Source organism: Coloeus monedula, assembly GCF_965178545.1.
Source record: "Coloeus monedula genome assembly, chromosome: 2".
Classification (NCBI taxonomy): domain Eukaryota; kingdom Metazoa; phylum Chordata; class Aves; order Passeriformes; family Corvidae; genus Coloeus; species Coloeus monedula.
This window is the reverse complement of record NC_138782.1, coordinates 18956726-18980449: the sequence shown is the minus strand read 5'-3', so window position 1 is coordinate 18980449 and position 23724 is coordinate 18956726. Positions and strand designations below refer to the sequence as shown.

The 23724-nt window shown below is 38.7% G+C and overlaps 1 protein-coding gene across 12 annotated transcripts in view; it reads left to right on the top strand.

Annotated features, from left to right (window-relative positions):
* Positions 1 to 13801, top strand: part of NRXN1 (neurexin 1) — a gene marked incomplete at both ends in the record, with an annotated part of 666790 nt that extends 652989 nt beyond the window's left edge. For all 12 annotated transcript variants that reach the window (XM_082302935.1, XM_082302936.1, XM_082302939.1 and 9 more), the window contains one exon: positions 13494 to 13801. In XM_082302935.1, coding sequence (XP_082159061.1) covers positions 13494 to 13801 — 308 coding nt within the window. The remainder of the gene's footprint in view (positions 1 to 13493) is intronic.
* Between the last annotated feature and the right edge of the window lie 9923 nt (positions 13802 to 23724).

Here is a 23724-nt window from a genome sequence, read left to right as displayed (position 1 = left end):
GCAAGAATGTCCTGTCCAGTATGAGTGAGGGCAGTAGCTCATATGGCTCTGAGCTCATTCATGCCAGTTGCTTCCTTGCTTTACTTAACTCAGGCAGTGCTGTTTAGTAGATAAAGTGCCATTTGGGGGGGGGTAGTTTTTTATTTTATAAGGTAATTTTAAAGCAATATATTAGTTATGTAGCACTAAATAATTTTCTAAATCCTCTGGGAATGCATCTTTGGTATTAAAGCTGTATTTGTATTTTCTCAGCCTTACAGCTCACTGAAAGCCAATGAAATTTCAGAATAATTCTTCTCTGAGGTAGTTTGAGCTCTGGAGCTGCAGTGTTTGGTAGTCCTGAGCCATGCACAGTCATTTAGCTGGTGGGTACAAGAATGGGAGAGGCAAAATGAAACTTTCTGACAGCTTATTGTTTCTGTCCAAACTATGGCTCAGGAGAGGGATGTGAATGTTAGTCTTTCAGCAAAAAAATGCCATTAGCTTTACATCCTGGTGTTCAGCTTTCCTGTTTTAGCTTAGCATTCATCACCCAGCTACACTTCTCATTTTTGTTTGTTTGAGAGTGGTTTTACTGTTTCATTTGTCAGATCCCAACTGCTACTGCTTTTTTTAAAAAAGTGTGGATTGGCACAGGAATTACGTTCTGCATAATCCCAATTGTCTGGATCATTTTACCTGTCATTCTTGTCATCAAAATGTCACTTGTCCTCCCACTCTCAACTTTTAAAAGCTGTTAATTTCCCTTCATCGACCTTGTCCTTTTATCATACTTGAAACTACCTGAACCAAAGGGGTTACTGAAGTTGTAACTTCTGGCATATCAGTCTCTCTGCAAGGTGTTTAAGTCTTAGTCACTTAGTGTTATGAATAACCTTTCTCCATGAAGAGTCAGGTAGGCACTGCTCAGTCTCCATAATACTGCAATCTCCATGTGGATTTCAGCTACTCCTAACAGTAGGCTGGAATTTAAGGAGAAAAGCACAATATTGTTGGCAGTGAGAGACTAATGATTGTTTTTCTTTTCAGTTGGAATAGGAGACACAAAAGGATATGTCCCACCATTTAAATTATCCCCATAGTTCAGTTCAGCTTTTTCCCCTTAATCCTTTTCACAAACTGAGTTGCTTCTCCACAGCTACTCCTCAGCATCCTCACTAAAGGTGGTGAAACTTATGTATCCTAACAAGTAATTCTAGGAGGCTGAATATATGATGGCTAGGGCAATTTTACTCTGAAGTTTTCACTTCAGAGGCTGTAGTCTGGGTCCCTGATGATTACTCAACAAAGGAATCTGCCTCATGGCAAGAGATGATGGCCTCAGAGCTCTGTGGCCAACAGTTTTCTACCAAGAATTCAACAAAGGGATGGCCAAAGCCCCTGCAGCTTTATTAGCAGAGCCATGACTCAATATTTCCATGATGATTGCCCATAATATTCCTGTTTCTAACCAAAGTTCTCAGCTCCAAATGACAGCCTATTCAACAAACAGTTTGAATATGGTACGCCTATATCTCATAGAAAATACTGCTTATCCAGATTTTACTAATTAGTGAGATTTATGCATAAAATAGGGCTTCTTTTTCCTAGTACAAATATGTTGCAGTTTGTAGTGGCTAACAAGTCCCACTCTGCCACCACCAGCTTTGCTTTCTGTGCACCTGTCTGCTAAATAATAAATGCAAAGATGCAATTTGCCACAAATCTTATATGGGACATAAAAATGTAAACCCGATTAGGAGCTGCTGAGCAGCAATCCCATCATCTTGTCTGGAACATAAAGTTACAAAAATTATAATTGCAGATTTCATTGTGGTATACAAACTGCTAAATGTGCCATAATTGAATGAAGTCATAACAAATTTATTAGCATGCAAAACTTAGTCAACATATTTTTTTTGCATTATGTTTTGTGTAGTAAGGCAACAAGTATTGCTTTCACAGTTTCTCCACCTTCCCCTAAATACCAATAACAACATGAAGATTGAGAATGATGATAATAATAATATTAAAAAAAACTTGTTTATATGTCCTCACCTTCATGTCATGGAGGAAATAATAAAACCTTTTCATTTTGTAGACAAGTTACAAAAAATTTTAGTGGTAACCTGTCCAAAAAATAGAACCTGGGACAATTTACTGATTTTACATGAGGAGTTATAAAACTGCAGGTGGACAATTGTTCTGCATATCAGGGCTGCTGTTCCAGCCGTTGCTGAGCTCTGTAGAGAGCTGTGATTTCTGCCGAGTTTCAGTGAGCATTTGTGCTACACAGCTTATTTGTTCCAGTTACTCTGGGCTGGTATTTTATTTGTTAGCTATTATCTAACCACTTCCATAGTTATTGAAATGTTCCAAAAGGCAGAGAGGTCTGAGCTGGGTCAAATGAAGTGAAATCATTGAGTTTAGTGGCAGGGAAATCTCAACCAGGAAAAAAGCCTTACAGTTTTAGACAAACAAACAAACAGTTCTTTTTCTGCAAACGATGGTTAAATCTTTCTCCAGTTTGGGACTCGACAGAGGTTTAAGCTCACAATTAGGTTGAAAACTTCTCCTGACAGCTCCAGTAGAAATGGGATAAGTAGAGGTTTTGGTGGTCTTAAAGCCAGAATATTCAGTGGTCTTGAAAATTTCAGCAGAAGATAACCTTCAAAGTGAAAGAGGGGTTTTTCTTCAGGTTCAAACAAGTGTCTTTCAACCAGAGGAACTCCACATGTTACAACCAAAGAAAATACTTCATCATCTCTTGATTTGTCTGGCAGTTTTTGGCTTCCAGTTCCCAGGACACTTTGATTGGTATCAGTTCTTGTCCTTTATCGTTCTGTAGGTAAAAAGAATAATAGCCAGGACAGAGTTCAGTCATGTATAATAGCTGGTAGCACTGGTTACCTTTCTTAGCCCTAATTCTTAATTCAGAGGGATAAATGGAAAAATTTATTTTCCTATATTATTAAATAAGAATAATTACTAGGATAGATGCTTCTGGACTGATCTTTGAGCATGTTTTTAATTTTTCCTACATGTTGGCCAGGCTCATCGCATTGCAGAATACATTGCAGAGAACAGCTACTGACAGCCAGAAATCTCCAAAGCACCAGTTTAGGCTAGAGAGTAAACAAGCCACTGCTGGAGATGGCTCTTATAGATCAGTCACTGCTTTGGGGAAGGCTTTGTCCTGTGAGCAGAACAGTGTGGGGCTTTGCATGCAAACTGCTTCCTACACGTGTATGTCCTCTTCTCTGTGACAACATGTGTTGGATAGATGAGATGGCTCAGAACCCTATGTTCTCAGCCACCTTGTGATGGTTTAGGTTTGGTCCCAGCATTGACACCTGTTTTTCTGACAGGCAGAGCTGTGAAATATGGATTGTGAGTGTTTTATGCTCATTACTAGAAGTTTTGCTTTCTTTTCCTGTCACGAATTACTGCACTGTATTCCTGGTGCATCTGGCAGCAAGATAACATTGCAGTAGGAGGTGAAGTGACTCCTATAATTTATACATCACTGCAAGTGCCCTATTTAATGCTCTTCATGGAATTCATTGTGCAAGAAGCTGAAACAAAGAAAAATAAAATTACAGTTAGTTCATAGGGCTACTGTGTTCATTATGGCTCGAGACATAAAGGGAATATTTGTGCCTCAGTCCAATTATCCTGTAGTTCTATATGCATTTCCAGTACCAGAAAGATCACTGGGTTGTCTTGAACCAGACTTTTAAAATGTTTAGCTGCAATACACATAGACATCTCTGTATAAGCTACTGCAGGGTGAAAATTAGGCTTTATTTACAAACTTTCCAAATGTTAGCATTTACCGTGGCTATGCATAAAAGAACTGAGGGGATTAAGATATAGATTAATCTTCCTTCAACTGAAGTTAAAATACCTGTTAAGCTTATGTAATTTTTTTTAATATAAATCATAAAGCCTTCTCCAGAGGAACAGAAAGTAAATGCAGCATTTTTCCAAATAATTTTACTGTGAACTGAACTAGAGGTCACAATAGGCTGAGGTCCTAGTGCTTGTCACAGTGAATTAAAAATATGACACTTCTAATGTCAATTTGATCAAAAATATTTATTCCTAAATTATCTGATAAAGTGAGGTTAAAAATCATGACTGGTCCCTTGTGGCAATGCCAACCTCTACTCTTTGCCAGCCATGCCACAGAAACTTGGGAATACTGAGTAAAACTGTAGGTTTCTAACCAGTCCTTGGGATTTTCATACATTCCCAGTGTCAGAAGGAAGAATATAGATAGATACTGGGGAGCTGGCTTTTTTCCTGCACACAATGGTTTTCCAGCAGTGCAACACCAGCAGCTCGCTGTGCTCTATGGCTGGTAAGAAATATTGACATCAGATCGCTATAAATCACACAAAGCTCTTTGCTAACTTGCACAAGACCTTCTCTGCTGGTGCATAAATGATGAATGGTCTTCCTTGGGTGTGAACTTTGAGGGTGCATTCATATTCCACACATATCCTTGCTAAAGCTGGGTCTTCTCGCTTCTATAACATGCAGAAGAATTATACAAGAATGGCTGCTGTGGTTTAATCCCAGCTAGCAAACATTCACAGGGCAAACACTGGGGTTATTATTTGTGTGGAAGCACCTAAAGCTTTATTTCATGCTTCAGACATACACAGAAAAGGCAGAGAAATTTATTAAGTGACAGTTGTTAGTCCTGCTGTTACATGTTCAGCGGTTTAGAGTTAGACATCTCCACAGCACAGACAAAACCAGGTGGCAATGTTTCAAATAGTTTCAAGAAATGTACTCATTTTATGAACAGTAAGTCAAGGAAAATGGGCACATTACTCAATGCACCTGAAGGAGTGGCTGAAGAAAGAGGAGTCTGTTATTTTTCTTTCTTTTAAAGATGTAAAAGACAGCTAGTGAGTCAGTTCTGAAGGTATTTACAGGCAAAGCTGAAGCACAAGATGCTTCTGCAGTACCGGGACTGGGACATGCACGTAGAGAAGCAAGCCAGGCCCTCCCCATCACTCATTCACAAACCCACTGACTTCAGAGGAATTCCTTCGATTTTTCAGTGCTAGAACATTCCCTAGACATTTTAGTGAAATGTCCAGGAATATCATGTCCTTTAATTCAGCTTGAGGGCTTACCTTCCTGATTTTCCCCAGAAAAATTTGCAGGAAAAACTGTTGCTTGCATATGAAAGGTTGCTTGACCTATTCTTTTTGATGTTCCCAAAATAAGAACCTGTCTTACAGATAAGGTATTACACAGACCTTAAAAATTAATTGTCTGTGAGTGCAGTGGCTTTGTCAGAAAACAAAAAAATTGAGATTAGATCTATGTCTATGCTCTCCTCAATAAAGCAGACATGGTTTTCAAGCCTGGTATTCAAGATTTTCAGTAATAAAACACATTAAGCTCCGAGGGCTGTGCATATATCATTAGGTCATGAAAATAGGTTCTAAGCAGTTCTAAACCTTTTGTGATTCTTAGTTGTTAGCCACAGAAATATAGATTTGTGGTTTTTGACAGTGATCACTATGAGAAGTTTCCACCATTTTCAAAAAAGGTGTAGATCTTTTTAATCTGGAACCAAAGATTCACTGAACTGAAAAGCACAATATATTTACTGATAACAATGAAATAAGGCCAAATATGGATTGTGTGGACTCTCAAAAACATTTTCCACAGGTGAACTTCACACTCTGATATTGGGTGAAAAATGTGGAAAATAAGTAAGTTAGTAATTGCAAAACTGAGGTTTTCAGAAACAGGCAAGTCATTTACTGACTTGACTAAACCTCTTTTTTTCTGATTCAATAAGGAATTTTGGAAAGGCAGAGGATTTACTTACACCAGGATGAAATAGAGACATGATTGGATCGGGAACAAGTTCCATTAATTTTCACGTCACTCTGCTTGAAAATCCTAAATTAAAGTGTATAATCCTAAAAACCGGTCCTTTAAATCAAGCTTAAACTTAGGATCAAGACTGCACATAGACTGTTGAATAAATAAATGAGTTCTAGTTTGTTTGAAATTAGACTGTGTGCTTGATTGATGCAACCTCATTGTTTTCCTTGAGCTACACTTCATTCTGGCTTGATTTGCTACATCTAGTGCATAAAATTTCTTGCATACTGTATTTTGGACACTATACTGAAACTGTTTCTTGTAGCTTTGTAATGCATATGCAATGAATTTCTCCTTTTTATGAAAAAAAAGGCACTTTTCCTTAGGACTATTTTTCATCCTTCTTTTGATGAAAAAGGTAGACAAAGAGAGACAATAATTTGCAAAGGTAGGAGGTTTGTAGACAAAATACTGGCCTGAGTTAGCATTGTATTGCCCAATTTCTATGCCAAAGCTTTCTCAGACCAAATTTGAGCAATGAGGTGGTAAATCAGGTCTTTCAAATTCTACAGGAAATTTCCAACACCTGATAAATGCACTTAATATGGCATTCTAGTGTAGTTGGTGCATGCCAGCAGCAGCTTCTCAAACCAGTAACCATGCTAGCAGACTGCTGGCAGCAAACTGGTTTTGCTGACCCCTCTGCCAGAAGGGAAACAAGAACAAATTGTAAACTTCTTGCTGGTGTTTTCTAGCAGTCAGCCCAGTGTGAATACCCATTAGCTCTTGCACACCTAGCACTAAGGCTGCTGCTACTAATTTCCAACCCCTTGCTCACAGCTAATTTAAACCTTTGCAGAAGCACTGGGGTATTGTAGTGTGTGAGTAGTGTAATTTGACAGCCTGCAAAGTGTCAGGCAAAGGCTCAGAAGTTTGAGAACTAGGTATTCTCCAAGGATATTGCTCATAAATGGAAGCAGGAAAAATCCAAGGCAAAAGTAACCTATAATGAGGATGCATGTACCTGAAATAGTCTAACCTTAGGCTATCTCCTTCTGACTATATAAAGAACTGAATGAAACCTTGTTCTGCTGTGTTGACATTTCAAAACCAGCACTTCTCCTGAGGTTAAGGGCTATGGTCTAGCTCTGGGACTTTGATGGTTTAAATGTGAACTGGCTTAAATAGTAGATTCAGATCTAGAATGCATCATATATTGTACCCTTTAAAAAGTTTCAGAAAAGGGACAAATGAAAGATGAAAGAAGTGAGAACACAAGAATTACATTTTGAAATGAAACAAAGTTTTATAGATATCTCAAACTTTTTTCCCTTGTGCTAACATCAGAGACACCATAATTGTTTTATAATAATTGTTTTAATTGTTTTCTCTATGATGACAGAAGCAAAGAAAAACAAGGCGGTCTTATTAATTTTAATAATTTTATCAGGAGAAAAAGAACATTAATTACATCAAATGTAATTTATATCCATTTGTAATTCCATTTGTCTTTCTCTTCCCACTCCCAGAGAAGCATATAAGGTTTAGGCAGTAATAGGATTCAGGCTGAACAAGCTTAGCTGTATCTGCATGTTGAATCCGAGCCTTTGGGTAGGGGGTGTAGTTCAGTATTTATAGCAGTTGCATTCCCAGTGTGTGTGCATGGATATTCTGGATGTCTTGAAAGCCAGGCCCCTTCTTTTCCCAGGCATATTATCAATTTTGTCAGTAATGGGTCTGACTTGATGACAGTATTTGGAACAAATTGAATGCAGTGTGCTTTCAGCTTCAACATTCAAGCCAGATATATACAATGTTTGTGGCGTAGACATTTATCTCTTCATGTAGTAGCTGCTCAGTGAAGGAGGAAAATCAGGGAATCACCCACAGTTGTGAGATGAATGTGGGTGTCTGCACCTCCAGCTCATTTCATGAGCAAGAATCATTCCACGCTCTGCAGGCCAAGCCAGCAGATTCCTCACGCTTTACAACTACATTTTGGTATTCTCCTGCTGAAACTGGTTCTTAGATGAGGAGGTTTGGAATTTTTTGCCTTCTTCTTTAATGAGATGACAATGCTAAAGATAGCAAGCAATGAAACCTTGATCTGGCAAAGCTCATAGCAAAACTTTTCCCAAAGTCAGTGGAGCCCAAATGTCACTGTTGCTAGCACGGTAAGTTCTGGTCCAATGAAGCCAATCTTACAGTTAGCTGCCACCAAAAATTTATGTTTCCAGTGCCCCTGCTCTTTTCTTGCTTTAACACTGGTGCTCCTCTGAGTCTTCAGGGAGCAAGAGCTGCAGGCAACTCACCAAGCAAATGATCCCAGTTTAGCTGTCTGAGCTGATGGCCCACAATTACAGCAACTTAGCTCTAGCTTGAAAACATGCTGTCAGTAGTGTAATATTTCTGGTTTGTCTTCCTTATGTTATCTTATTTGCAAAAGCCTTTTTTATTCTTCCAACTTAGGAAAACTTTAATTTAAAATATAGACTAGCTACTGACTCTGTTAGTCAGTCAAAACTTCTGAAATAAACTACCAAATTACCAAAGATTTCTCAGAACATGCACAAAACCAGGAAAATTACTTCACATAGAAAATAAAGAAGCAGAGGTTCAAGGCAGTGGGGAGAGATAGGACACCTGAACTGGTAAAAGGAGAAAGAATCCTTGTTTGGAGGGAAGGAATGCTAAAAGAGGAGCAATGCAACTGAAAATGTTAAAATATACTAATAAAAAGGGTAAGACCACAGGGATGAAGGCTGCTAAAAACATTAAGTGATATATTGGTTTACATTTTCCATTTTGGCTAAAATTAAATTTAGTTTTGTGGAAAATATTTTCACAAAATCTTCTTATAAAACTGTGAAAATATTCCCCTCAGATCTGCAGAGCACAGTAACTCATAAACCCCATTGATTTGATATGCTCCATCAATTGGCTCTGTACAACCAACTAACCTATTTCCCCTTAGACTTATGATGGCATTTTAAAAGGTTGAGAAAACTGCCTTCCACCTCTCAACCACAGGGGAAAAAGAAGTTACTTGCAAAGCCTGCAGTCCTAAGGAGTTGGTAGGATTTGTAAATGATTTGAAGTCGATATATGACAAATCATTACACTTGGAAAGAAGCACTCTACTCAGCGCAGAGAGAATGTTTAGCTTCTTGGCAAAGCAACCTTTTTAGCTGTGGATGCTGCTAGACTATTTTTATAACAAGCTAAGTTAGTTGATGTCACTTCAGAGGTATTTTAATGCATTATATCCTGGGTTTGCACACCAAAGAGTAGAACAGATACCTTAAAAATTTTCCTTTAAACACAAGTTTACAGCAGACCTTCATACTGGTTTTGAAGCTGGGCTGCATCCACCCTACCTGTTCTGCAGAGGAAGCGCTGGGGTTCGTTTTTCAGAGGTATTTGTTGTAAAGAGGTGCTGAAATTGCAGTGAGCTCAGAAACCAGTTCACCAGAATCCAAAAGTGCTGCAGAAAATCGACCGCAAACAGGTCTACAATGATAGCACACAGAGTGAAAATTAATACGTGTCCCCTAAATAATTGCCTTCATGCCTCATTGCAAATGCAGTAGTTAAACATTTCTGTCTTGTGCGTAATTTCCTATTCACAGTTTGTGGGAAGGCATAAATGTAAAGAAAACAGGTTTGGGGTGTTTTTGTCTTGTTTTGTTTTGTTTTTCAGTCTGCTAATTTCAATTCACAAACACCATGGGAACCTGCAATTCCAATTTTCTTTTCACAGTATTAATGAAAACTGGACACTGAAACTAGTTAGATTTTTTTTCCCCTCTAAATTTTAAACCACTTAGAAATACAGTCAAGAACAACAACTTTCTAATCCATTATTACACAGTGTAAAACTGTGCTCAGTTGCTATTATTTCATGCAAAGTCTTTCATAAGTGGTAGAAGAGGCTTTTAGAAATCAGTCTTTTCTAAGATGGTCTTTGAGGCAATCCAAAAACACTGGTTGTGTGCTGTTGAGAGGAAGAGCTGTGCATCAGAGAAGTTGTTTCAAGAAGGAATCCTTGCACCACAAGATGACATTCATTTCCTCTCACCGTTATGGCAAGGTTTGAGCATATTTAGTGCCTTTATGATTTTGTCTTGTTCCTAATCAAACCAACCTCAATTTATCATTTTAATAAATATGTCGTTTCAGGGTTAGGATTTTGGGTTATTTTTGAGATGACTTTTTACCCTTAAAAATCAGAGTAATATTTTATGACATTTAATATTGACATACTCCAATAAGGTATTTCAGTTCTCATTTACAGTAAGATGTCTAGGATGAAGTTGGTATCTTTTTAGTGCTGCAGACACTAACAGTGACTGCAGCTGAGAGGCAGACAAGGTTACCTGCAGACACTCCTCTGCTGCTGTGCCAGGAGCCAGTGGCTCTCCCTGGTCCAGCTACTAAAATGCTGGGAATAAAACTGCATCCAGTTTTCCCAAAGAGTTGGGAGACAAAGAGCATGATTTCTGTAAACTTAACATCTTCATTTGCTCTCCATTGAGATCATCTGCCATCCCTTGCAATAGTTCCTGTCTTGCAGGGAAAAAAAATCCAGGTAAATTCCCCTTGGAATTGTCTCCAGTCTTAGTCAAACAAAGGTACTGCTTAAATAGAAGGCAGCTGTTTCAGCAATGTTATGGATGTGGGTTTGTTTATTTATTATATAGATTTCAGAAGAAATTAAGGCTGGTTTTTTTCCAGTGGCCCTTTCCTCCCTGTCTCAGAATAGGATTTTGCTTTGGTGGGTATTCCATTTGCTGTTCCTATCCAAAGTGCTCACAGACAAACCTATACACTTTGTAAAACTTTCCTATTTCCTCTTCCTTCATTTGTCTGGAGAGGCCCTGCTAGGTTAAAAGCATATTTTAATGTAAATGGAACAAAAATAGCAAGAAGTCCTTTTCCTTGCTGAACTGCTCCTTTTCCAGAAGTCCAAACAAATGCAACAACAGATGCTTTGAAATGTTATAAGTTTAAATAACATTAATGTAGTGGTTGAATATTTCTCAGACAGATGGGTTAAATGAGATAATTGTGAAAACATTCTTAAAATAAAAGGAAGCCATCAGGTGAGAGGCAGGAATTTAGGTAACACTGAAAAATATACCTTAAATCTGTCTTTTAGGTTGCAATATTAGAATGTTTTCCTCTGAGCAAGCTGTTAAGTGTCATTTAGTAGACATTAATTGTAAAGATAGTTGACAGTATTTGGCCCAAATGTATGTATCTTAAAGAGAAAGAGCAGCTGTTAATCCATCAAGTATTGACAGTGTATTCAGTGGTTTCTATTATTTCTCAGACAGAAATTAATTTCCTGGAATCACATGCAGTATGATAAGACTTTGTCTCATTTTCATTCACTATGGAAATACTCAGTCTTTGTTCAGCACACAATGCATCGTCTCTTGTAAAACAGTAAATGACACCCTAGGTGTAAAAGAATTTCCATTTTCTACAATAGTTACAATGAACAAACAGGATCTAAAACAGTCACTGACTACTTTGGAACAGGGCACCTTTCTTAGTAGGGTGGCATCTACCCTGAAATGACAAAAAAATCTTAAAACCTTCTGAAGTGAAACTTCAAGATCTCTTCTGAAGCCATAGAAAATACCAATTGCACCAACTCATAACAACTACGAATATTCAGAAGAATAAAATCAAGTTAAAATACTATTTGGTACGGGGTTTTTTTGAAACTTAGAGTTTTGCCTCTGTTCTTTCAGCCAAACAAAATGTCAGCTTCTTTAAATCTATTTGAAATAACTGCCAGGAAGTGGTGTTTCAGCAGTAAGAACACAAATCACCAACAAATAAATGATGAGTAATACCAAAGTGGAGAAGGAACTTATTCTTTTTGGGGGTTGTGGCTCTTTTGCTATGTTTTATTATTCATAGGCCAGTTGTAGATGTCTGTAGCTGGTGGCTGCTTTCAGTTCTGGTGGTCCAAACTTGTTGCAATTCTTTGACCAGCATTGATAGTTTGGCTGGCATTACCTTTAATGTAGCATCCTTAAAATCATCATCTTCCTATTAGGCCTTTACAGTGCAAAAAAAAAAAGTGACTATGGGGCATAGTGTGCTTTTGTGGACTTTGAGCAAGACAATTCTCTAACACACTTCAGTAAAAAGCTACCTGTAGGAAAGGCCTGATAAAGTTAACATTATGAATATATTGTAAAACTAGTGTTTAATAGTACTTTTAGTTAGCATCTGTGTTTTACTGATTGAATTCTTAGCCATGCATTATGATTTAAATGCAGTTTCCATAAGCCAGCCTGGCTCTCCCGAGCTCAGCCAAGGCTGGCAGTGCTGAGGATACATAGCCTCTCAGAAGTTTGGAAATGCTGGTACAATCAGAGGAATACTGCATAAATCCAGATCACTTTATTTTTGTCCATGACACTTGTTAAGTTAGAGAAGATCCATCTCAGCTGCCACCACTTAAAGTGATTCTATACAAAGATCTGCCTCCCCTCCTGCTGCAAAATTCAATGAAGAAAGGAGATGGTGGAAAATGTAAAAGCATTGTGTGTGCTGTGAGTGTTTAATCCAGAAATTCTTCCTGGAATTAGGGTTTCATTCCTCATGGCTGTGTAAGGGGACAAAATGTGCCAGACAACACAATAGTTCCTATCAAGAAGATTTTACAGTGTGAAGACATAGGTCAGTTCTATTCACATCACAACTGAAAAGACCAGAGTCTGGCCTCAGAGGTGGGATCTTAGGAGGCTGAGTCCTTGCTCTGCGCAATTTGAGAGGTTTTCTTGGGGCATAAAGCAATCCTTGAAGGAACATCTGATAATGGCATCAGTGATGGAAAGAGGGAATGGGAGAAGTTGGGTAAAAAAGTGCTCTGAAGTGTAGCCATATTCAAGGAGGACTCTCAATTAGAAAAGAGAAGGTAGGATTGGATAGCTCTCTAAAAGTACTAAGTGTAAATATGATTAATTTTAAAAAAGAAAAGAAAATAGTAGAAGGAAAGGAGAAACTGAGAAGCTTTCTGAGGGAAGTGTACAGGAGAGGTGAGGATACCTTATTTGTAGTGAATTTGCTGGCTGCTACCAGCCATTTTTTTCCTCCATTCTGTCTTATCATCACTGCCTTCTCAATAAATAGTATAATGTCGCTTTTTGTTCCTTACAGAAGGAGAGGAAGAGAGAGAAAGAGAGAAAGAGAAAGAAAGAGAAAGAGAAAGAAAGAGAAAAAGAAAGAGAAAAAGAAAGAGAAAAAGAAAGAGAAAGAGAAAGAGAGAAAGAGAATGAGAAAGAGAAGAAAAAGGAAATCCTTTCCTCTGAGATGTTAATGTCCCTGCATTTAAATTGTGGTACTCCTGTTATTTCAGATTATTTAGGCACTATTAACTTAAGACATTGGGACAAATTATACTTTTGAAGGCCAGAAAGAGATGCTTCTTGCTGTCATTTTCCTAGCTTAAAAGCCTGAAAAAGGAATGGGCTGCAACCCTGACTGGTTTTGGACTGGTAGCGGGTGGTACATCGCTAGGCTGTCCTGGCCCAGCGGGTGCAGCTAGAAGGACGCATGACTGTAGCAGCAGACATGAGTGACTCCTCGGTGTGCAAAGCCAATGATAACCTCTCCCTTCTTTCATTATCTACCCACAGCAAACCCTACCAGGGCAGGAGGAGGAAGGGAATATCCCGGCTCGTCCGAGGTGATCCGTGAATCCAGCAGCACGACGGGCATGGTGGTTGGGATTGTGGCGGCGGCGGCGCTGTGCATCCTCATCCTCCTCTATGCCATGTACAAGTACAGGAATCGAGACGAAGGATCCTACCACGTAGATGAGAGTCGAAACTACATCAGTAACTCAGCACAATCCAATGGGGCTGTGATCAAGGAGAAACAGCCCAACAGCGCTAAAAGTTCCAACAAAAACAAGAAAAATAAGGATAAGGAGTACTATGTCTGATCTCAACATCTAAAAGAACGCTTGTATAGAAATAGTCTTCATTTTATCTGAGACATAATACAAACTTATTTACTTTACTTTTTATGAAGCACATTCAAAAACAAACAAACAGAAAAGACAGGGAATGCAATCAGAAAGGAAAGACTGTTTTTAAAAACAAGCATTTCATGCTCTTGTTTTTCAGAAACAGGAGCTGATAAATTCCCTAACATCCACAGTGTTTTCATTTACTCTGCCTGTCTTTATGTTGCTGGAACGTTTCTGAAAGACAATGATGACACCACGCATTCATAAAGCAAGGAGTATTACTACAACATCAAGGCACAATATGAAAAAAAAATACAAATTATAAAAAACAAAACAGGAAAAAAAAAAAGAAAAAAGAAGCTACCTATGATTCTGGATTTAGCCAAAGTGCTAGCGCTTTCTTGAGAAGTAAGTTAGTCTTATTGTCAGAGAAGACTGTCATTATATATGGTGACTCAACAAGCAAACATAAAGAGTTTGCCGTCTGGTGCAGTGAAGCAGTGATTGGAAACTTGCATTTTGAAACAAAGTGCTGGCTTTTCTGAAGACTTATGTAGAAATACTTTCAAAAAGCCCCTTTCTGGTTGTGAGGAAAATAGTACGGAGGCCTTATTTTCAAAAACAAAAACAAAAATCTGGAATATAAGGCACATTTCCACAAAAAAAAAAAAAAAAAAAAAAAAGAGAAAAGAAAAAAAAAAGAAAAACAAGAGGGCATAGATGCAATCATTGGGAAATTTTCATGCACGCTTAATATGTTATTACATATGTTTATATAAAAACACATCTATATGTGCTTTCTGGACTGTGATAAGTGATGTTTTATAGCCTGTTGTATAGAAAATGCAAACTATATCTGCTCTTCAGCCATTTTTGGTAAACTCAATGTTATAAGTGTTGCTAGGTATAGAGAGTTTTATGACATCTGGAGCAACAGACATACTTCAGTTTTTTTGCAGCCATTATAAATTGTCCCAGACTTTTTCCCCTTTTTTTTTTCTTTTTAATTTACAGTGTAGTGGTTATACTAAGGGGGATGTGTATGAATGTATATAAGAGTCAGCTAATTTTTTTCTTACCTGTACAGCTCTATTATGTTGCAATTAAGTTTCAGTAGTTTGTATGAAAGAAGTGGACTAGAAAGCAAAAATATATCTCTACTGTAATTTGTCTTCTCCCTTCTATCCCCATCTCTTGCTCCTGATATGCATCAATGAAGTTGATCAGAATGGCCAATTTTCCTACAAATATACACTCATTAATTAGCTAAATATTTAGTGAATTAAACTGGCCTTTGGCTTCCAGTCAAAGCTTCACTATTGGAGAGCATGGTTTGCCTTACAGAAACCTTGTTCTTAGAAATTACGAGAATGATGAGTTTCTTGAGAATCTTAGGAAGTATCATATAGTGTTTATCTGGCATTCAGTTATATGAACAACAGCTACTACAGCACTGGGTGGTAAAAGATCTAAAAATACCCAATATAATTATCCAGGCTGATTCTATTGCAGAATTTATCCCTTTCTCCCAAAAGAAAATACTCTTGAGGTGCACGATATTATTTTTCAATGGTGGGCATTTTGACATATGAAAAGGTATTTTTAGCTTAGTATTGCAAGACATCATAACCAGACAGATATAAGTTCATTATGTTTTAAAGTTACACAGCTCATCTTGCATATATAAAACATTAGTGCATTGTAGTTAAACACATGAAATGTAATGCTGTAATTTACACGTTAAGTTTGGAATTTTTTTCTAGTAATATTTCGTTAGTTTCACAGCAATAAACCATAGCATAACATTTTATTTACACAGAAGTTCAAAGGGAATACATTAGACAGAAAGAGGTTAGTTCAATAGAGATCAACCAAATCATCAGAAGGCCTCCTGAGAGGGATATAGATATTCACACTTTACAGACCAGAAGGAGGAATTTAAAATTAGCTTTAAACAGCAGACACAAAACATTTGTTGTGTGTTACTCACTGTAGCTGATGAAAAAAAGTTGGGAACTGGTACAGCTATCTATCTGGGAGTCAGAGCACTTTAAAAATACATGTAGCTGACATGAAAACACCTCTCTTGAAGTTTGCCAACCACATCAAGGTGTGTCATGTTGCATTTGTGAAACAGCTTTTTATTTTCATTAGCATTTACGCAAAAATGAAAAAAAGAAACAAACCACAAAATCCATCTGATGTTCATTTCTTAGACTGTTGTTCACCTGTGGCACTCATAATTTCTCCCACCTTTACAAGACAGCTGTACTCAGGGAATGGCAGGGACGAGTGTTACTGGAGGTCATTGCTGGAAGCAAGAGACTTCAGCTGGAGGGGGGAAGGAAGTTGAAAGCCAGGTGGTGTTCAGGTTTCAGTGCTTGAAGATACAGAGAAGAACAAGAGTAATCTGTTGGCAGGAGACTGGACATGACAGAATATGATTTGGGCGAGATGAAATGGTCTTTTCTGCTTGGTATTGATTGCATTAATGAAATAGCCTTGTCAGGCCAACTTCCAGGCAGTTTGGTAGGTTAATCTTTAACTAAATCCATACATCAAGAAAAAAAAAAGATCTGCCACTATTAAAATAAGCAAACACGATTTTAACACTGTTTCTGAAGGTTCTCCTTTTTCCTCTTTAATTTCATAATTTAACAAAAAAACCAATTATGGATGTATCAGAAATGCCAGCAAGTGGATTTAAAATTCCTTTTTGTTTAAAAACAGCAGCAACAACAAACAAACAGACATAAACCAACTACCTAACATAAAATTGGATCCTTTCTCTATAATAACCTAATTTGTTTGACTGAGATGGCTTCATTTCTATGACTGTATTGTGTTGCCTTTTTTAACAAAACACTAAATAACATGTGAAACTTTCAACCCTAAAACATCAAAGAGAGGCCCAATGCCCCTAACCTTATAGTGCTTTCTGTGATAGATATTTACAATTTTTTTATTTGTTGCAAGGCCAATTTATTCATTATTGGAAATGCTAAGCAAGTGGAATTTACTGTTTTGTTAATAAAAATGTTTCTTAATACAAATGCTGGCTTGTTTCTTCTCTTGCTCTTAGATTGTGAGTACCTGTTCATCTTGAAGCTGTGAAAGAAACTGGTAAATTGGTACGAAGTTGCAGACATTCATGTCAGGAAAAAGTGACCTCAGAGCTCTTTGTACGCTTCAGTGAAAACCTTCTACAAGTCTTGCATTAAACTGACCCAGTTAGAGAAGTATGAATGACATCAATGAATTGGTTTAGCACAGACTTGCTTAATTTGAAATTTTCTGGTATTTTTTTTAATCAAAAAATTAAAACTTGATGTTCCCCTCCCCCTCTGTATGAAAAAAGAACTCCCTTTGTTGCGACTTTTTCATTTCCATAGTGGAAATAAGGTGGAGCAGGGTAAGGTAATGGCATGAAAACTTAAAACTGAAAATGTTTCCTCTTGTCTAGAAGATGATTTAAAAATTAATGGGAAAATGAATGTATTTCAGGTCTTTAAAATCATTCCTAAATAATAATTACAAAATTTCAGCCGTAGCTAATCCATTACAGAAGTGCTTTCCTACTTAGCATGGCATTTAAATTCATGGGCAACTTAAAGCAAACATCTAATCCTATTGATATAAGCAAGTGTCTAAACTTGCCTAAATGTAGTGCTGAATGGGGATGGAGTTCAGTTTTTGGATCTAAGCTCCAAAAAGAATTTAACTTTGTATCTTCTTAAATCACATCAGTAGCTATTTGACTTCAATGAGATTTATTCATCTGCTCTAATTACGTACAGACTGAAGTATTTTAGATATTTCCAGCTCAGGAATATCTGGAGAAAAACAGTCCCTATCTTCCATTGGTATAAAACACTTTGAAAGTTCTAAACTGCTTTATACTGAGATTAGGTCTTGTGAGTGTGCTTAAATAAATACTGAATATTCCACTTAGGAAAATGCTTTATATACATTTGAAGGAGCTGTAACAATAGTGATTTTTGTTCTACTACTACTACTACTACTACTACTACTACAAAGAAAACCCCCAACCAAAACCAACAACAACTCACATTTAATTATAAACTTTTTAATTCTACACAGTATTTGTTCCTTTTTTTTTTTTACATCTATACTGTGCTCTTCCTTTTACCAAAATCCTCATGGCTGCTCAGTACCTGCATCATTCATCATTACCTGGCCACTATAAGTGGTGGTCTCCATCATCAATCATTACTGTGGTCAAGTAGCTAAAAACCTTCACAAGATGATAAAAAAACAGAAAAAAACTAAGCAACGCCCCCAAATGTAACTTAGAATAAGGGAAATAAAGCACACATAGGCTGTAAGTGACAATTGTGTTTGTTAATTCCTCCTATGTGTCTTCTTTATAGTTCAACAAAACAGTTTTAAATTGGGGTTCTGGGTCTGATTTTCATATTGATTATAGAAATTTGCTTCTAAGTTCAGTACAGGCCTGTTTAGAGGTGCCTGGAAACATTGTGCTGGGTCAGACACTCTTGTCAATACAATTTTATTTGGAATGCAGACTATTTTCTTTATTTTAAAGCCCACACTTTTTTAACATCCCTAAGTATATCACTGTTAAAATGTTTCTGGCCCTCACAGGAGTGGGGAGAAAGAGAAATCCACACTGCATTTAATTCAATTTATAAATTGATAGATGCTTGGGAATGACAAAACTGCTTGCCTGTCAGCCTTTGATTTGTCTTGATGGACTGAAACTGATTTGGTTGGTCACTGCTCTTCATGAAACCAGAAGCATCCCCCACGGGCTTTGAACTAGAAATTCCAGAAAAGATACAGGTGAGCTCAGTTTTGTGAGATGCAGGGCCAGAGCTCAACCAGTCCTTTACCACTTTGGAGGCTTCTTCCTCCTGAACGTCTTTGACCTTTCAGCCACCAACTCTGACTTCTGGAAAAGAAAGTCTGGCCCCTTTCTTTTTCTTTCTCAGTCACTCACTACTATAAAAATATCTTCATTTCACAGTCACAGAATATGCTGAGTTGGAAGGGGCCCATCAGGATCATTGAATCCAGCTCCTGGCCTTGCACAGAACACCCCAAGGGTCACACCATGTGCCTGAGAGCGTTGTCCAAAGGCTTCCTGAACTCTCTCAGGCTTGGTGCTGTGACCACTGCCCTGGGGAGCCTGTTCCACTGTTCCAGTGCCCAACCACCCTCAGGGTGAAGAACCTTTTCTTGATATCAAACCTAAACCTCCCCTGACACAGCTTCAGGCCACTCCCTCAGGTCCTGTCACTGGTCACCACAGAGAACAGATGAGTGCCTGCCCCTCTGCTTCTCCTCACGAGGAAGCTTTAGACCACTGTGTTCAGAACAAACAGATTTCCATATGACAATGCTCCTCCATTCGGGCTTGATTGTGGTCAATAGACATTGAGGGGTTTTTTTAAGGAAAAAAAAAAAAAGGTGATATAAGGGGTAGAGTTATTTCAAAGGGTGCAGGAATTTCAGTGAGTAAATTGCCTTTAAGGACAGTAATTTCATGCTGGCATACACTTGAGAGATTTAGAAATCCAGGTCAGTAATCCTCAAAAACATCCTTTTGGTAAACAATAAAGGCATGAGCTCATTTGTCAGCAAGCAGGGACCAACAGCAAGGCTATCAAAATGTGAATGTGTCAGTCTGGTTGCAACAAATAACACAGGGAAATGGATTTGGGCAGCTAAAAATAACTGCTGGCATACTGGCTGGACTCTTATGAGTGAGCCCAACTACAAGCCAGTAAGCATTTATTGGATGGTAAACAGCAAAATACTTCTATTATAGTCACAGTTTGGGATGCAGCTGACAGAACACAGGCTGGGGCTGTGGGGCTGCATTGGCTTTTCCAGGACCAGGGGCCAGATTGCTGTTCAGGTGTCCTCCAGGCTGGGGGACTGGGCAGGCTCCACACAACCACCTGCTGCACAACAGATGATCAGCTGTTTCCAGAAAACCTCCCTTTTCCCTTTGAAATTGAAATACATTCTCCAGGAATAGTACAGCAGCTTGAGTTGTGGGGCACACTGAATGGCTCCCAAAAGATGTCCCACCACATTCAGCACCATCTTAAAGAGAAACTGTGGCTGCAGATCCAGGTGAGAAACCTCCACCCTGTTCAGGATTGCCTTGGCCTTGAGAGCCCCCCAAGATGGGCAGGTGTGAGGAGGGCAGACGAGAGCTGCAGAGCCTGGTCTGGTGTGGCTGCAGAAAGGGGGGAAATTTCAGCTGTGAGGGTCTCACAACCAGGACTGCTCGGGGAACTTGCCCCTAGGCTCCTGGCTTGGCAAAGACAGAGAAAACACAGGTTTTTCTGAGTTGCCAAATGCCTCAAAGGGGAAAAAAAAAAGTATTTCTCAAAAAGTTGGTGGCATAGAGAGTTCAGGAATTTCATTAGGAGTTACTTCAGTTCCTTTAGTGCTTTCCCTGCCTGTGCTTCACACCAAAAAGGAGAAGCTCAGGCTTCCTGTGCCTGGGGAAGGAGGCCAGGCAGAGAAAACCTCCCACAGGCATTAAACTCACCCCACAGCAATATGGGGATCCCTAACTTTCGAGGACACCAGGTCCCAAAGGTTTGGACCAGAACATTGACTCAGGATGAGACCCAGCAAGATGCTTTATTAAACCAGAGGGAGATAGACAAGTTTCAGCACAAGACGTGAAAATCTGAAAGAAGAAAATTATAATGCAAACAGACATCCCTGGGAAATCCTACCCCATCTGCCACTGTCTTCTAATCAGACTTTCAGGTGGTTTAATTCCTCGCTGGTTGCACCTGGAGAGGGAGCAGGCTTGTTACATCAGCCCACCTGGCAGAAGGGTTCTGCTGCTAGCAAGCACAGAGCTCTCTGTAGTTTCCAGACCCTTCACTCCACGTGTGAGCTAATTGTACAGAGGTTTTCCTTTAGATTCAGGATTGCTGGCAACCAATACAGAGATGGATATTTACTGACTTATATTTGATTTATGGGCAGGTCCAGAAAGCAGGAAAAGAACATAATCCAGTGAGAGAAATGAAGAAAAAAAGAACAAAAAACCAAGCAGAGTTTATCTCATGCTTACCAGCAAATCTCCATGTAACAAGCAGAGGAATTTCAGGTAATTAATTTAAGTCTTGGTGTGTTGCTTTCTTGGGAAAGGCATGTTTGTGCTCAGTTTTCCTGAAGGCTAAATTTGTTTGGAGCTCATTTATACCTGTCTTCAGGCTCTTTTTAGGGAAGTCTTTCAAAATGCTGATAGCACAAGTGTAACAGTCATCACCTATAGCAGTTTCTCACCTATTTTAAGAGCTTTGTCTAAGTATGGGTTGCTGGGTTTGACTCATAGGTTAGAGTACATCTGCACTAGCAAGCATAGCCCAGTAAGAATACATTTGTAGGTCGTGGCAGCTGATGCTCTGGACCTGCCCTCCATGTTATATTTCAGGATTTTCTTTGAACCAGTTGTAGTCTGGTCACACAGTTTGAGTGCCAATTAGTGGTTAGGTTTGTTCAGGCAATTAATTTTTTTTAATCTGCAAAGTGTCCAGTCCTTCATGCAGAGTGCTCTGTGAAGTTAATTGTAGGGAGTGGGAACAGCTGGAGTTGCTTCAGATCTGTATGCCTGATCTGAAATAAAACTTTGGTGTTGAAACACCCTTTGGACCTTGCTATATTCCAGTGCGCTTGTAACAACTCACTGTAAGAAAAGTAGGGTATTTTTAATACCCAGCCCCAAACAAAAATTGCTGTTAGACATAAAGGCCTCCCTGATATGTCTACAGGACACAGTGTCTGTAATTCTAGCCCTCATCTTCCTCTTTAACTACCACACTGCTACATAGCATCTCCACAACCCTTTTCTTCAAACCTAAAGAAATAACTGTTTAAAATAATTGTTTCCTTTGAATAGGTTGAGATAAATATGGAAGTATTTTTAGGTAGGCACTGTCTGAGGAAGCCATGTTACCAATATTGAGATCAAAAATCATGCAATTGTAACTTGAAGAAGTATTGTGTAAGCAAACCTGGAGCTGCTGGAGTAGGTGAACTGGGAAAAATGGCTTGGGCAGGACTGGGTTGGGCCACTGCTCAGAGGCAGAACCACACTGAACAAACCCAGTCTTTTGGAAACTCTACAGCCAGATTTTGCAAGACAGATCGGCTTTTAAACCAAGTTTTTGAAGTCTTCTCTGACATAGTTCTCACCAAAATAAATTCATTCCTGTATGGGAATTAGTCTCAATATGTTTCCCGATGTAGTCAGTATTAAAAATATCATAGGAAACCACAAGAGATTGGGCTACGTTTTAAGATCTTTTCTTGTATCTTCTGCAGACAGGAAAGCTGCCTTTCCATTAAGATTGAGACTTCATTGCTACTTTTAACTATAGAGTGATTACACTTCCCCCTGGCACACTGCATATTGTTATGAACATTTTATGCAAGTATTCTGAATAGTCATCATTAATTCTTTTCGATTTCTAAGTGTTAGGCACCAAAGACTGACAATATAGACATGCTAAAAGATTTTTAAATCTGAGTTGTTGTAAATGACCATATTTGTGTTTAAGTAGGTGCTTGTAAGTTTTGCCTAAGTTCTAAAAAGCATCTTGGGAAGTCTGTTTTTATTATTATATATTGCCAAAAGTAGATTGCTAATTATAGAAAGAACCATTCTCTGTTAACATAAGTTTGTTCAGAAACAGTTCAGTTTAATTTGAGAACAGTTCAGTTCAGCAACAGGAATATGAATTTAGAGTATTTAGACACATTAATTGAGCTTTTGCCATCATCTAAGACAATCTAGAATTTTAGAGACTTCAAAAATAAACTTGAATTGTTGTTCATCTAATTCTTGGTGGCAGTTACCAGATATCCTAGGTGAAGGTTTCAGTGCTTGTGAGGAAAGGTGTGGCAATAGTCTGAGGCCTTTCTGGGGGGCACCTTTGCCAGACCTGCATGTGAGCACAACTTTGCATCCTATGCTGCTCTGATGCCCACTGAAAGCTTCCAGTGGTTACTCATCCCTGGGGACCATTGCACAGACACTGCTGCACACCAGCAAAGTCCCTGGCTCAAAAGCAGAACTTGGCACTAATACATACTCTGAGGCAAAATTCCTGTTCATTTCAGTGGTAGGAGGTATTTCTTCTTTTTCTTCTTTCTGGGAGCCCATAGCATCTAAAATGAATCAGTATATTAGAAAATGCTGCAGAGAGCAGATTGCGAGGGAGGATACATCCCTGAACAAATATCCCGAACGCTGAATATAGAAAAGCCAATCCAAAGACCCTAAAACCAATCTGACTTCCTAAGGTGGACAATAGGCTAGAGTGGATACATAACTTACTTTTGCAGTCCTTAGTGGCCTTTCATAATTTGCTTTTTCCAAATTTGAAATCTGGCAGGCCGGTGAGATGTGAAAGTCCTGAAGTTGCAGCAATAAATAATGCAGACTAACAAACAGGACACTTTGATTTTAAAAATTGGTTTCAAAAACTCTGCAATGCTATGTATGGTCTGTTATGTCTGCTAGGCAGGGAGCTAAGACAGCCTAGGATTGGGGGTGGCCCTGAGCTCCATGCAGGTTGGATGGTCCAGCTTCTCTCACAGCTGTGGTGTCTGAAACAGGCAGAGAGACACAGCTCCTCTGGAAGCAATGGCAAAGCACCAGCAATTTCATTCCTACAGGGCGTGTTCAATCTCCACTGCAGGATGATCCCAGGACTCCACTTGAATCTGATTCATGAAGTCTCATTCTTTCAGATGCATATTGAGCCCTGTCAGCTGGAGCTCCTTCACTGAACAACCACATTTCCTTAGTACTCCCACTATCATCCACCAGGAATTCCTGGAATCAGAGAATTGCTTATGTCACTGCATATGCTTTT